This window comes from Lutra lutra, chromosome 4 (genome assembly GCF_902655055.1).
Source record: "Lutra lutra chromosome 4, mLutLut1.2, whole genome shotgun sequence".
Classification (NCBI taxonomy): Eukaryota; Metazoa; Chordata; class Mammalia; order Carnivora; family Mustelidae; genus Lutra; species Lutra lutra.
In genome coordinates, this window is record NC_062281.1 from 90,243,669 (window position 1) to 90,259,181 (window position 15,513).

Sequence of the window (15,513 nt, forward strand, 5' to 3'; positions counted from 1 at the left end):
GGGTGGCTTGGGATCTCTGTTCAGCAGGGAGCCTGCTTCTCCCTCTCTGTCTGCCCACCCCCCCTTCCCTAACGCCTCAAATAAATAATCTTTAAAAAAAGAAAGAAAAAAAAAAAAAGACCAGAATATTGTTCAGCAGCAAGTTGGTTTTCTAGCATCTTTGCGAAAAACATTCTCTGATCAGGATATATTATCTTATAATCCATATCCACGATCCATATATATCATTTTCCTTTTGGGGTGGAAAAACAGAGTATAGGGCAGAGTTCAAATGTTAAAATTTAACTTTACCCACTGAAAACTTTCTCAGGGACCTACCTCTCCCATCTAAGCCAAAACTCCAAAGGATTATTAAAATGCCTACATGATCAGTCCACACCATGAAATGTAGCATGTGCTACAGAAGAGGAGAGAGCACACTACCCAAGGTCAGGGTGGGTATGGAGGCTGACAGCTTGGCTTCTCCTCATTGGCTCAATTTTAACACCTCAGTACCAGTTCAATGTTGAATTATTTCTGCTCCCCCTCCTCATTCAATTATTCAAAAACTACTGATTATCTGTTACATGTCAAGAAGCAATGCATATGCACTATGGACAGAGAGTTTTATGTTCCTGACCTGGAGGAGCTCACAAATTTTTCTTCATTTTTTGCCATCACTCAGGCATCTCCACATTCTCCTAGTTCTCCTTAATACTGGTTGCAAAACTAAAATGAACAGATACCTTTTTAAAAAGGGTATTTCTCTCCACTGACAAAATTTTTATTTGTACAACACCTTAAAAGCTTACAAATGGAGCTCATCAGACCCTTAAAACATTACTACAGGGTATGGGAACCAATTAAATGAAGTACTTAAGAGACATAGCCACCAAATAGAACGTATGAAACTTGACTGAATGCTGATTAGAAAAACAGTAAAGTAGTGCTCACTTTGGCAGCACATACACTACAACTGGAAGGTTACAGAGATTAACATGGCCCCTGCGCAAGCATGCCATGCAAATTCAAGAAGCATTCCATATAAACAAACAAATAGGTAAGAAAAATAGTAGTTTAAAAGATTTCTGAGACAAAAGCCTCAAGAGAAGAAATTAAATAACCACTATTAATTCTGTAGATGTGACGATGCTATTGTGTTATGTCACAAGTCCCTACACCCCTTCCTCCCCCCCCAAAAATAGTCCTTATCTGTAGAAATAACATTCGGAAGCCCCTATGCTGCAATCAGATGAAGACTGGGTTTGCTTTATAACATTCCACAGGGTGGAAGTTGGGAAATGAAGATGAAGAAATACAACAAGTTTGGCAAAATGTTGCTGCTGAGTCTAGATGATGGGCACATGGAGGTTCCTTATACTGTTCCTTCTACTTTGTTTATGTCTGAAAATTTTTATAATTAAAAGTTTAGGGAAAAAATACCATAGAAGAAAACAAGTCTGGATAATCAAGCTTCTTCACCTGAGCTAGCTTCTTTCTGAGAGGTTTTCTCCGGTAAAAGGAAGCATCAAGATGAAGCTCTAACAGTGACTTTGTTTTTATACTGCACTAAGTTGGGACTCCTACTCATTAACAGGTCCTGGACCAAGAAACATTCTAAACTACTAGTTAATGTTGCAGTACTAAAAGTAAAACAGACTGCATTAGAAAAAAATTATTTTTGAGTGAATCAACAGATGTATAGAACCAACCATAGCAACACTGAATCCTAGTTCCTCTGCAGAAAGAAAATGTAAAATACCTAGAGAAGCAAAAACAACCACAACAAACGAAACCCCAGAGAAGCAAAGGTATACTAACTCCGGTAATTGTTTCAATATTTTATTTATTTATTTGAGAGAGAGAAACAAAGAGCATGAGCAGGGGAATGGGCAGAGAGACAAACAGACTCCTTGCTGATCGGGTAGCTCGAGGGGCAGGCTTGATCCCAGGACCCTAAGATCATGACTTGAGCCAAAGTCAGATACTTAACTGGCTAAGCCACCCAGTCATCCCTCTCACTTTGGAAATTTTTAAAAACTCTGGCCAAGCAAGCTCAGTCCGGCTGAAATCTATAGCTCCTGATGAAAGCTGATTTTTATTTTTATATATTTTTTAAAGATTTTATTTATTTATTTGACAGAGAGAGAGATCACAAGTAGGCAGAGAAGCAGGCAGAGAGAGGGAAGTAGGTTCCCTGCTGAGCAGAGAGCCCAATGAGGGGTGTCCATCCCAGGGCCCTGAGACCATGACCTCAGCCGAAGGCAGAGGCTTAACCCACTGAGCCACCCAGGTTCCCCTAAAGCTGATTTTTTTAAAAAAGACTTTAAAAAAAAAATTTTTTTTTAAAGATTTTATTTATTTATTTGACAGAGAGAGAGATCACAAGTAGACAGAGAGGCAGGCAGAGAGAGAGAGAGAGAGAGGGAAGCAGGCTCCCTGCTGAGCAGAGAGCCCGACGCGGGACTCGATCCCAGGACCCTGAGATCATGACCTGAGCCGAAGGCAGAGGCTTAACCCACTGAGCCTCCCAGGTGCCCCCTCCTGTATCAGTCTTAAGTTAACAATAATGACAACTCTGTTCCTCTGCCAATGGTCATCAAAGTTACTGGGAAAAACAGTAGGAAATACCTTTCACTTCTTTTAGTGAGGTTTTCTTTGTTCTGAACCAAATAATGCCAATATTCTAGAGCAGCAGAAACTTCTTTCAAGTCTGATTCTTGAAAGAGCAGTTTCACAGTTTTATAGATGTTAAGGCCCCTCTTGTCTTTGTAATAAAACATCAACAACTTTAACAGAGGAAAAAAAGAGCTCTATCCATCTCAGGTTAAAGTTTTCTTTTTGGTGTATGTGGGACTGTGACTTGCTCTGATTAAAAGCATAAGGCTTTTATGATTACTGAATTTGCAGTGGATAAAAAGAGGGCATATGATGGACAAACTCTTTTTGTTTTAGGGATCTTGTAATTGACTGCAAAATCAGTTACCAATCCTTGGCAATTAACTTTTTCTTTTGGCACATTCACTTCTAAGATATTTGAAGATATCTAAGATAAAAGACTGAAAGAATCAGTAACTCCACATTATTATGTACAGAAGAGCTCAAAATTCTGTTGTTTTCCAGGAGAGCCAAGGTCAGAAGAGGAAGTTGTTTTCTGTACTATTCTTTCCTTCACCAAGGAGTCCTGGTTCAGTCAGTACCCAATTAATATCAAACAGTTAATCTGGTTTAAAATCAAGTTCGTTCACACACAGACTATCAGATTAGTCAGGGGAGCAGTAACAGCATGGTAGGCAGAAATGCAGACTCTGAAATCAGAACACCTAGGTTTGAGTACTAAAAATCACCACTTAACTAGGCAACATTGGCCAAGTTAGTTAACTCTCTAGCCCTTGGTTACCTCATCTATAAAATGGAGAAATAGCAACATGTTCCTCACAGGATTGTTAAGAGAATTAAGTAAGTCATGTACAGCACTTAACATATAATAAATGCTCTACAAATACTACCACTTTTTATCATCACTGTGAATTATGAAACCTATCTATAGAACGGGAAGGGTCAGGGGAAATGAAGATGCAGCAGAAAGGGAAAAGAAGAGTTGAGACTCATTTACTGAAAAAAAAGGAAATGAAGGTATAGGAAAACTTTGAGGGAGACGAAAGGTAGTCAATTAATTCATATTATACTGTGGAACTGTGAGAAAAGAAACTTCTGTGTTACTATAGCATCTTTTTTGGAGAGGGCAGAGAGAATGTGACCTAATGTCAAATAATGCTTGCAAGAAATCCACAGCCTTCTCAGAAGAAGGCCATGTACTACTACTACAAAAAGTCTGCAATTGTTATAGGGAAGAGGAGTTGGCTTCTAGTTACTGCAAGGAGCTCATGCTTCTTCAGCACAGATACACATCAGATCTACCTCTCTTACGGTTGACCCCACAGCACAGAAAGTTGAAACCTAAATGAGGAAAAACAGAAAGTTATCACTTACTTCTGGGGTTCTACTTGCTTACAGCAGAATAAGCATATTAAAAAAAAAAAAAAAAAGCTCTGAAATATAAAATTATGACCAGGACCTAACCTGACCCCTAGCACCATACAATGAAATGTAAAATGATTTTTTTTGTAGCTCTAGGTTAACATTCAAAAAACAAGTAAAGGAGAAGTTCAGGCAGAAAAATTCCAAGAATGGTCACAAAATTTGTAACCCAAATCATTTCACCCTGGAGTGATTTCATATTGGCAAAAATTTTTCAGGTACAAAACTCCTTTGCATACAGGCATGTGCCCTTTCAAAAAATAATGTGTGTATCTTATTTGAGGGTTTTCCACTCTTGGGAGGGTAATTTGGCAAAATCTAGCAAGAAGTCTTAAAAATATACATGTATAATTTGACCCAGAAGTGGGAATTTATTCTAAAGAAACAATCAGTGGACAAAAATGTACATACAAAGTTATTTACTGCAGCACTGTATGTCAAAACTATTATTGGATAGATACTGTAGCTAGAAAAAATCTAAATGAACAAAGGGAGATTGGTGACATAAATCCAGCCATAAAATGGAACATATAAACCATTATTTTTATGTATATTTATGGATAGGACATGGAAAAATGTAAAAAAAAAAATTACATAGTACCATATTTTTGTAAAAACTTATCTATAAATTCACTTGTATTATTTATACACATTGAAAAGGTCCAAAAAAAGATATATATCAAAATGTTTAAGTATAACTATCTTGAATAGTGGAATTAGATTAATTTAGTAATTTTAAATATCTATTTTTCCTTATCCATGTAAATTTTATATAAAAATAATTACATCAATAATTTAGTAATTAAGGAAAAGATACACAGGGCTGACTTTATTGTGCTCTTTGCTGTATACTCCATTTTCCCCAATAAACCACTACTCAACAGTCCCACATATACAGACCAACATCACTCCTACCCCACACATTAACTCAAGCTCATTACAATCATATTAAGCTGCTGCAGAGACACACTAGAAGAAAAAAATGTAAAAAGACAATGTCCAGAATGCTGCTGACAATCCTGAGCTACAAATACACATGACTCCTCTACACTCACTCTCTTTCTTTACCATGTATTATTCTGAGATGTTTGTACAACCTGAAACAAAACTTCATCAGCACATACAAGAGATTCTCCCTGAAGAGGTTTATCTTTCACGTCCTCCAGAATATTAATATTCTCCTATAAAATGGGGATACCTAATTTCAGCTTATCTCCTGGATACTTAGCCCTGAAAAATATAAAAAATCTATCTGCTAAACTGTGAAAATAACCTGGGAAATCTTTAATGTTATGAAAATAATTTCAAAGCAGCTGAACCAGTCAAGGGCCAAAATGGCAACAACCCAATTGATTCTTGCTAAAATACAATGATGAATCATCACACCACGTCAGAGTATTTTTCTGAGTAACTCTGTCCTAGTCTTAAGGAAGCACTCCATTTTGGTCCTTGATCCCACCCTAAAGTGTGTTTCTGATTAAAAAGGTACTGGAGGGGCTGGTTTCTTGGCAAAACACCACTGTGACTCTCCATACATTTGCTTGCTAATACTGAACTACAGGACATTAAGATTCACTACTGAGGGGAAGGAGGAAATGTAGAGGAAGGGAAAAATCATTACTATAATTCTGAGAAGTATAAAAAAGGCAAACTTCGGGGCGCCTGGGTGGCTCAGTGGGTTGGGCCGCTGCCTTCGGCTCGGGTCATGATCTCAGGGTCCTGGGATCGAGCCCCGCATGGGGCTCTCTGCTTAGCAAGAAGCCTGCTTCCCTCTCTCTCTCTCTCTGCCTGCCTCTCCGTCTACTTGTGATCTCTGTCAAATAAATAAATAAATAATCTTTAAAAAAAAAAAAAAAAAAAAAAGAGATAACTGAGGGGCGCCTGGGTGGCTCAGTGGGTTGGGCCGCTGCCTTCGGCTCAGGTCATGATCTCGGGGTCCTGGGATCGAGCCCCGCATCGGGCTCTCTGCTCAGCGGGGAGCCTGCTTCCCTCTCTCTCTCTTCCCTCTGTCTGCCTCTCTGCCTGCTTGTGATCTCCCTCTGTCAAATAAATAAATAAAATCTTTAAAAAAAAATTAAAAAATAAAAGAGATAACTGAAATAAAGATATTTCCAAACTGTGAAAACCTCTGATATAAGAGTTGTTTCCCCGCCCCCAGGGTGTGGAACAAAACAGAGTTGGCCTTAATACCAGAGCCTCTCCCTGCACTTTCAGAGCAGAAGCATTTCCGTCGGAGATGAAATGACATCATCCACCCGATGAGAAACTAAGAGGCAGTGTGTGACTGACTTCAATGTTTGAAGTACACATATAATTTGGGGATGCTAGAGGCTGGCCGGATGTGCATTCCTTAGACAACTCGAGTTTGCCTGGGCAGGTTGTAAAGAAGCAATCCCAAAGACACAGCTCAATACTACTGCATACAAATGTGTCTGTAATACCTACACAGAGCACAAAGCGATATAAGCAGACTTTTGGGAAACAAAATGCTAAATCTCAGGAGTTCTCTTGGTTGATCAGACTGAGAGTCAGAGGGTTTAAAAGAAAAAAACAAAAACAAAAAATAACCCCCAATCAAAGCAAAACCCCACACAAAACAAAACACAAACATAGCCCAGTTATCTGCTGCACTATTTGAAGCAATCTCTTTGGTCCTTGTTACCTTGAGATACTGAAAACCATTTTAAGCATACCCCTGGCAGGTAGGGGGCACAATATGTTCTTCAAATGAAAATACTCAGAAATGTCTGAAATATCAGTCCACCCCTTGAGAAGTAGTGCTGAGTACTCAAAAACTTAGTGTTTAGAAACAAAAAAAGGACCATTACTATACCCTCAATAAGGACTAAACTAAGCCGATTAAGATAACCAAGCCACAGCCCAGAGAAAAACTGAATTTTTTGTTTCCTACCAAGTGTCAAGTTTTCCTAAGGATCTTCTAGGAAAAAGTCAGAAAGGCAAAGATGCTCCTAGAAGCAAAAGCTCAAAAACACAAAGCCGTCTGATCTACCAGTCCTGGGGTCAACTCAGATAACAGCCAACTGTTAAGCAGCAAGGAATGAGCCACAAGTTTACTAAGACTCACCCCCCCCCCTTTTTTTTTAAACTAAGACTCATCTTGATAACATACAGCCTCAATGCAACACCTCTGCCACTAGTAACAAGCTCCCTGAACCTGTTTCCAAATTTAATTAAAATATCTCTATATTTCCCTCTTGGTAAACTTTTGCTTCTACAAGGCGAATTTCTTTTTTTTTTTTTTTTAAGATCTTATTTATTTGTCAGAGAGAAAGAGAGAGAGAACACAAGCAGGGGGAGGAGCAGTTAGAGTGAGAGGCAAGCAGAGGGAGAAGCAGGCGCCCTAATGAAGGACTCAATCCCAGAACTGTTGAGATCATGACCTGAGCCAAAGGCAGATGCTCAACCAACTGAGCCACCCAGGCATCCCTACAAGGCAAATTTCATGGTTCTCAGGCCTCAAATATGTATCTCTTGGCCCTAAAACTTTGAAAATGGTGGGGTGGGGGGAGGTCGTCTTTAAAAGACCTGAGCCTCGGGGCGCCTGAGTGGCTTGGTTGGTTAAGCCTCTGACTTTGGCTCCGGTCATGATCCCAGGACCCTGGGATGGAAGCCCCACATCTCCTGCTTCTCCTTCTTCCTCTACCTGCTGCTCTACCTACTTGTGCTCTTTCTCTCTTTCTCTCCCTCTCTCTCTCTCTCTCTCTGTGTCAAATAAATAAATAAAATCTTTAAAAAAATGGGGGAAAAAAAAAAAAAAGACCTGAGTCTCGGGACACCTGGGTGGCTCAGCTGGTTAAGTCTCTGCCTTCGCTCAGGTCATGATTCCAGGGTCCTGGGATAGAGTTCTGTGTCGAGTCCCCTGCTCAGTGGAGAGCCTGCTTTTCCCTCTCTCTCTCTCCTGCTCCCCATGCTTGTACTCTCTCTCACTGACAACTAAATAAATAAAATCTTTAAAAAATGAATAAATAAAAGACCTGAGTCTCTTGGATAAGCCACCCATGGCCAAGAAATATTTGAGATTTCTTGGCAGACTGCCACCTCTTATTTCCAAATCTGGCTCTATCTATCCTGAAAAAGCAATGACTCTTGCTGGATTGGAATGTACATGGTTCAGCAGAGAAAGTCTAATTTTAATGATATCATAATGAACATTAATTGCCCAACAATGCACTTCAAGACAATTACAAGGAAAATCAGAGATATGTTACTTTTTCATCATCTCTTTTATACACATTCTTGTAAACGAAAATTTGAAGTTCACCAGGGTGTTTACGTACACTGTGCACAGGAAAGCTACTCTGCTCTAGCTAATTATGTATCCTAAAAAAACCCTCTTCCCATTCTCTCCCTACAACTTCCTTTGATTACCTTCCCTTAGCCTACTTCCCATTAACATCACTGATCCTTTGGTATACTGCTTATTCTGGGTTACTTCCATATTACTTGGTTAAGTACATAAAGCAAATAATAAGATATATTGTACTCCCTACAAGGAACCTGCCCTCCTTACTTTTTGCCAAAGTCTTCCTCAGATTCATCAGGAAGAAATCTTTTCTGGAATCAGATGATTGCCAATTAATACGTATTGTCTACAGGGGTGCCTGATCTGGCTGGTTGTCAGTAGAGCATGCAACTCTTGATCTTTTAAGTTAGCGACCCATGCTGTGTGCAGAGGTTACTTAAAAATAAAAGCTTTAAAATAAAATATCTATTGTTGACAGTCATTACAAACAAACAGACTGGAATTTCATAAGAGGACAAAGAAAAATGACGGGACAAAGTTTAAAAAAATAGAGAGGTTGAGCAAAAAGGTTCACTTCAAATAGTAAACAATAAAAAAAACGATGGACGCTCACAGGAGATGTGAACAAAACCAACTAACACATACTTAGAAACTAAACAGTGCTCTTTTGATAGGAAAGGGTAGAGAAGTGAAGTGCAATAGGGGAAATGGGCTAGGAAGGAGTTTCCTCTAGGAAATACCATCAGGCCACTCTCTCTGAGACTGAATGGTGGGCTGGGGTTTGGAACACATAGAAAAAGAGATTCCCTCTACCAGGCTATCAGAAAATAGCATACTTCCTGAAGTATACTTTTATTCATGATCAAGAAATACACCCAGGAAAAAGAAGAAATTAACAACTTTGCTCTTGCTTTGTATCTAGTCAGAACACCCAAAAATTCTTGGAAAGAAAATATACAGCTTAAAGAATAAAATAACCACCTTCCTTCTTTATCCCCAGTTCTGTCTTTGGCCTGGTGTTATCTCTGTTGTTCATTACACCGGCTATAGTTTCCACTATATCATCAGAGAAAAACAGACTAATAAAATATGTAATAACTAGTAGTTGGCACCTGTTTGAGCCAAGTTATGAAACAGAAGACTTTTGTATCAACCCAGAACTGCACACAGAAACTAACAAGCAAAACGTATTATTTTGATATCCAAAGCCAACTTATCAGTGCATTACTACCAATTACTATCAGATACTGGATACTTAATAAGTCTATATAATCATACTTGACCAGGCTTGGGCAGCCATGGCAGAAATAAATGGTTAATCAGGGGTGCCTGGGTGGCTCAGTCAGTTGAGCCTCTGGCTCTTGGTTTTGGCTTTATAATCCTGGGGTCCTGGAATTCAGCCTGGCCTCAGGCTCTGAGTTTAGCACGGTCTCTGCAGATTCTGCTTGAGATTCTCTCCTCCCTCTGCTCCCACTCCCTGCTTGTGTGCACACTGCACTTTCTCGCTCTCTCTCAAATAAATAAAATCTTTTTCAATAATTAAAAAAAGATAAATGGTTAATCAAAAACTAAGACATTCTGGTGTCAGTTTTCTGGCCAAAAAAAAAAAAAAAAAAAAAAAAAACCCATGTAAAAAAACAAACAGAAACCTCTCTCCCTACTTATAAAATGTCGTCCAAAATGGCACCTGGTGATATTCTAACTGCATGATATTCTGTTCTATTTTTACATTTCCAAATTTCAGTTTCTCACTCTAGTAAAGTGGCTTAAATTGTATTACTTTTCACTAATATGGAAGAAGGGAAGGGAAAAGGATCAGCCTACAAATGTTTTACACCAGATACAAAGAATACAGACCAAAAAAAGCTACAAAACCCCTACCATTTGGTGTTATCAGATTAGAGCATAAATTACTGGTGAAGCTCTTCTAGAAAGAACAAAACCACCAGAATCAGGGACTGATGAGGCTGGCCCTATGATAAAGGTCCCAAATAAAAATGCTTCAGTCCTGTGTCCTCTGGGATTGCCCAAAGTAGTTAAGTAAAATACAGTCGGAAAGGAGCTGTAAAGTTACTTCCAAATCATTTGTGCTCATGATAAAATCATATAGGTAAAGGGTGACAATTTCAGAAATGTTCTGGTCTGAAGTAAAAAGCAACTATAGGTTTATGATCTTCTAATGTTTCAAGTGCTTTTTCCTTAGAAGGGGAATCACATGTGATTTTATCAAACAGCTCTTATTTCAGAAGAGCTTTAGCATTCTAATTTTACTTTCTAACTTTCTAACTCCTTCAAACTTCAAATCAAGTCTCCCAAACAGAAAGTCTTCACTCCCTCCCTGCGGTTTAAAAAAAAAAAAAAAAAAAAAAAAAAAAGGACTCAGTAGCTGATTTCAAGCTCTCTCTCTCTTTTTTCCTTAAGATTGTATTTTTGGGGTGCCTGGGTGGCTCAGTCATTAAGTGTCTGGCTGCAGCCCAGGTCATGATCCCAGAGTCCTGGGATCAAGCCCCATCAGACTCTCTGCTCGGTGGGAAGCCTGCTTCTCCCTCTCCCATCCCCCCCACTTATTTTCTCTCTCTCACTGTCTCTGACAAATAAATAAAATTTCAAAAAAAAAAAAGATTTTATTTTTAAGTAATCTCTACACAGTAATGTGGGGTTTGAACTTACAACCCTAAGACTGAGTCACATGCTCTACCAACTGAGCCAACCAGGCGCCCCTGAATTTCAAGATCTTGATAAACTAGGCCAATTACAGATAGGGAAACAGACTCTCTGCACACTGGTATGACAGATGGTCATACTGTCAAGAGCACCTCTTCATCAGGGCTAATTTTATTTTTAAGTGGTGTCACTGTCCAAATGAGGATGGGGGAGAAAGCAAAAGAAGGAATAAATTTCCTTTACACACCTAACAGCTGAGACTGGATGGCAAACTGCATCAGTTTTTATTAACAAAGTATAAGAACAAACACATGATGATGACTTCTGTAAATTGATATTCATTTATAACTGCCTCCCTGCAAATCCAAACATGTAAATTACTCCAATGGGAAAAGATGTCAAACATCTCTTAGAACATATGGTTTGATCTACCATCTGTATTTCACTTGTCAGCAGTATAAAAGACCAGCTTACTGGTGCCTTAATGGTGAAAACATCTAGACAGTAACAACTGTTCTAAATAATCTGTCCTTCCTAATTTGAAAGCCAAAAGATTTTGAGCCTCCAAAGGTTATGAGTGGCTTATCTAAAAGATCAATCTGTCCCTGAATCCTAACATTCTTGTATTGAATCTATTTTCAATACTGCCAAAGAATCTTGCCTTTAGGATTTCAGAGTTTCACCAAATTTAAATGAATTCAGCTAAACACCTCAGAACAGTAAGCTGGTTTTAGAATGGTTACACACACACACACACACACACACACACACACACACACCCCTACCCTGAATTTCTACAAGGCCAGCCTTCTTGCCTTTAACAATTTAGGAAACTATAAACCATCACTCATTCCTGTCAATGTCCTAATTCCCCTGGTACCATCTAGATACAGCAATACTCACCTCCAGTCACAAATACAACCCATTAAAAAAAATGTAAAGACAAATAAACCCCATTTTTAATAGCCTTTTTTGGATCAGAATCAAATATTCTATTGTCTTCAATCATATCCGTAAAATGAATTATTTTACTAAATTAAATTTACTAAGACCAAACCTAAGTGAAAGTGCAGACACACAAAAGTCAACACTGTGTATCTGGACACAAAAATCCCATCAGGTTTTCAGAAATATTTAATTTTTCTAAACTTCTTAATACAATTGCTTCAATAACTGTCAAAGGAGCAAAGAGGGTAGCTGTAAGAAACAAAAGTAAAAACAGGAATCTAAAACTATTTTTAGATATTTTTTATACCTTGACTTCTCATATGAACACAGCAGAATCAAGGAGCTGTAAAGTCCACTGAAACCTATTAATTTTATTTTCTTGGGAAAACAAAACAGGACCAAAACATTTATGCAATCTGAATTATTAACTGCCAACCTTAGGATCTGGCAGAAAAACAAAAAAATACCATATGGTGACATCTAAAAAAGATAGAAGAACTATCTGAAGCAGGAGCAGAGATGGAAGAGGAGAAAAATGTATCAGTAAGTAACAAAGAACTACTTCCTTTACTTCTCAATCTGTCCACATGGCCAGTACTTCCATTAGACACATACTGAATCAAATTTTGGGATATAAACACATGGCTTTTAAGGTTAACCTAGTTTCTAATAGAACACATAACTTGATAGTTGAGTTTAATGACTACACACAACCATTGTTCTTTCTGCACTGCGGGAAGAAGAAAAGGTCTTAAATTAAGGAACTACTCTATAAAAATAAAATCTGTCACTTTACTTCATTCTTCACACTTAGAATGCAACATGAGTTGATCTGGTCCTTTAATGCTTTTACAGGAAAGGCAAAAATCACCTATCGAGAAACTAAAAATAGATGCACATAAATAAAACTGCAGCTTATGAAGAAGGTATCTGTGACCATAGAGTGGTACCCAACCCAGCTGAAATATGAAAGGTAGAAACTTCTATATAGCCAATTCAAAAGGCAAGGATGACATCCGAGGCCTAAGGAAATTCATCTCAAGTACAGCATCCACCATCTGAAAGCCTCTCCTGCTCACAGTTTAGAAGCAACAGTCACTATGGAACACCAGACATTTCTGATGGAAGCTCTAGAACAGTTTCTGACTCAATCTCCACCCCCTCCCCACACTTATACACATTTTTCCTCCTACACACAATCTGTTGCTTTTCTTGTGGCTCCTCGGCAGTCCCTCAATCTCCAATAGTTTCTAACTACTTTGAGCTATGTTCCCTGGCTCCATTCTCCAAGTGCCAATTTCCTGATACAGCCTAAGCATTCTTCCAGTCCATTTCCTATTATGCAATATTCTCCCACAGCACGCAGAACCACCTCCCCCAACCACACCATCCGTCCCAGGCCTAATTCTCAACATAACCTCTCTCACCCTGTAATGCATCATTCCACCTTCTCCATCTGTTTTTAGGGTCTTTTTTCCACTTTCCTTCAAAACGTTCCATTCCTCCCCAAAAGTGGGCAGTCTAGAAATGGGAATCATCGAAGTAGGGTGTTTGATATAACATATAGGCGTGTACAAATGCGTGCGCGTGGCGGGGGGGAGGCACTGAGAAGGAATGACGCATGAAGGGGAGTCTCTAAGGAAAAAGAGGTCTCAAATAACTCCCACCCCCAACAAAATCCACAATTCCCTAACTCCACAGCAAATCGAAAGAAAGCGTCACTTAACTCTTAAACATGTTTCAACTCCATGGCTTCTCTCCCACAGGTTCATCAAATTAACCCCATAACCAACTTGGGTCCCACCTGCCTTTCACACTAATTCCTCTACTTATGAAGCCTCCATTTATTTTAGTTTTGTCCGTTCCTTTCGATTTCTCTTCTGTTTCCCGCCCACCCCCACCTACAATCTCCATCCCCTCCTAACCCTACTACTTCAAGTCCTCAATTCGGTCTCCTGAAGACAGTATTTTTGACAGTCACCCTTTCCTCAACCAAATCCATCCTTTCCTCAGACTCCCCGTGCCCGCTCAGAAAGCCCTCCTATTTGAAAGCCCGGCCTCTGTCCTCCTTACCGGCAACTCCTCGGACATCCCCAGTTACAGGTGCCCTCCCAGGTCTCGCCCTCCTTCCCATCGCACCAGCAGTCCTCAGACCCCTGCCCACGCCCTACCCTGATTACCTGAGGAAGAGGCGCCAGAAGAGACCGCGGGATCCGAGGCTGAAACCCCGGCCGCCGACGGCCCAGAGGAGGACGACGCCATCTTGGCAGCCCCCTCCCCCTCAGCGGCCTCGCTCCCCTTCAATCCCGCTCTTCCTCTTCTCCGAATCGAATCTTCTCCACGTCTCTTCACAGAACCCGCGTTCTGCGGGCCGCCTCCCTGCCCCCTCCGGGGCCTCTCTCAGACTCGTCCGGCCGGGTCGTGAAACAGCTCAGGGCCGCACCATTTGGCTGGCATAGGGGAGAACTGCTGTCTCGCACCCCTCCGCAACTTCGACCGCTCTCCGCGGGAGCTACCTTCCCCTTTCACAAGAGAATACGCTCGCTCAAGCCGCTGAACCTAACCACACCTAAAGGAATAAAAGGGCGTGAAAAGTCCCAACGGAACAAACGCCCCCACCCCTCCTCCCTAGCCACAGCCTGTATGTCGCCCAACCCCACCGCTCCACTCTGGGTGGCTAGGGGAATCCGAGAACTGCGCATGCGCTTAACCTCTCCAGCGTTTCAGCCCACTCGACTGGGCAGAGAGGGTGGCGCCCTGAGAGCCAATAGGGGAGGCTGCTACTGGTCATATGACACGGACTCCCCACGCCCTAACGAATCCACCCGTCGAAGACAACCCCTTCCCGACTGTAGACCGTCCCTACGGTGGCTCAGTGGGTCAATTTATATTACGCTCTGCGAAAGGACCCCGTTGAATTGCCGGAGCTGGGAATAAGTGAGTCTACTCTGCCGGCCCTCAATTTTAGAGCCCAGGGAAGAACTCCCGACAAAAGCACTCCTTGTCGAGACAAAGATATTAAGCACTCAGATGTCACAAAACATCACCTGCGACTAAGTATTCTTCCGGCTTTACTGCTTTGTTTACTGTAACGTGCTCGGCAGTCTTGCCTGCCTCTGAATGACATTCAAAACAGGTCTAGGGGCGCCTGGGTGGGTCGTGGGTTAAGCCGCTGCCTTCGGCTCGGGTCATGATCCCAGGTCCTGGGTTCAAGCCCCACGTCGGGCTTTCTGCTCAGCAGGGAGCCTGCTTCCTCCTCTGGGGCGCCTGGGTGGCTCAGTGGTTAAGCCGCTGCCTTCGGCTCAGGTCATGATCTCAGGGTCCTGGGATCGAGCCCCGCATCGGGCTCTCTGCTCTGCGGGGAGCCTGCTTCCTCCCCTCTCTCTGCCTGCCTCTCTGCCTGCTTGTGATCTCTCTCTCTCTGTCAAATAAATAAATAAAATCTTAAAAAAAAAAAAAAAACAGGTCTACACTGCCTCAAACGCAGCCCTGGGCACACTTACGGAATGCAGTATTTGATAAATGAATGAACAAAGACCTGTCAGAAAGGGCCATGGAAAGCAGTCAGACCATATCACAGTCTTCCCGCCATCCAAGCAAGCCCTTAGCTCTTTAAC

General features: G+C 40.9%; 1 protein-coding gene and 1 non-coding gene across 5 annotated transcripts in view; one reads left to right on the top strand and one right to left on the bottom strand.

Moving 5' to 3' along the window:
• PIP5K1A (phosphatidylinositol-4-phosphate 5-kinase type 1 alpha) overlaps positions 1–14,563 on the bottom strand; it is a 38,017-nt gene extending 23,454 nt beyond the window's left edge. For 3 of the 4 annotated variants that reach the window (XM_047724965.1, XM_047724967.1, XM_047724966.1), the window contains exons 1-2: positions 14,077–14,562; positions 3,901–3,939 (exon numbers count right to left, since the gene is read on the bottom strand). In XM_047724965.1, the coding sequence (XP_047580921.1) occupies positions 3,901–3,939; positions 14,077–14,158 (121 nt within the window). In that variant the 5' untranslated portion in view covers positions 14,159–14,562. Of the gene's footprint in view, positions 1–3,900; positions 3,940–14,076 lie in introns of all 4 variants that reach the window. The other variant, XM_047724968.1, reaches the window with a different exon arrangement.
• On the top strand, positions 926–1,029 carry LOC125099506 (U6 spliceosomal RNA). The gene has a single exon (XR_007127228.1). It is a non-coding gene; the product is annotated as a U6 spliceosomal RNA (small nuclear RNA).
• Positions 14,564–15,513: the final 950 nt, after the last annotated feature.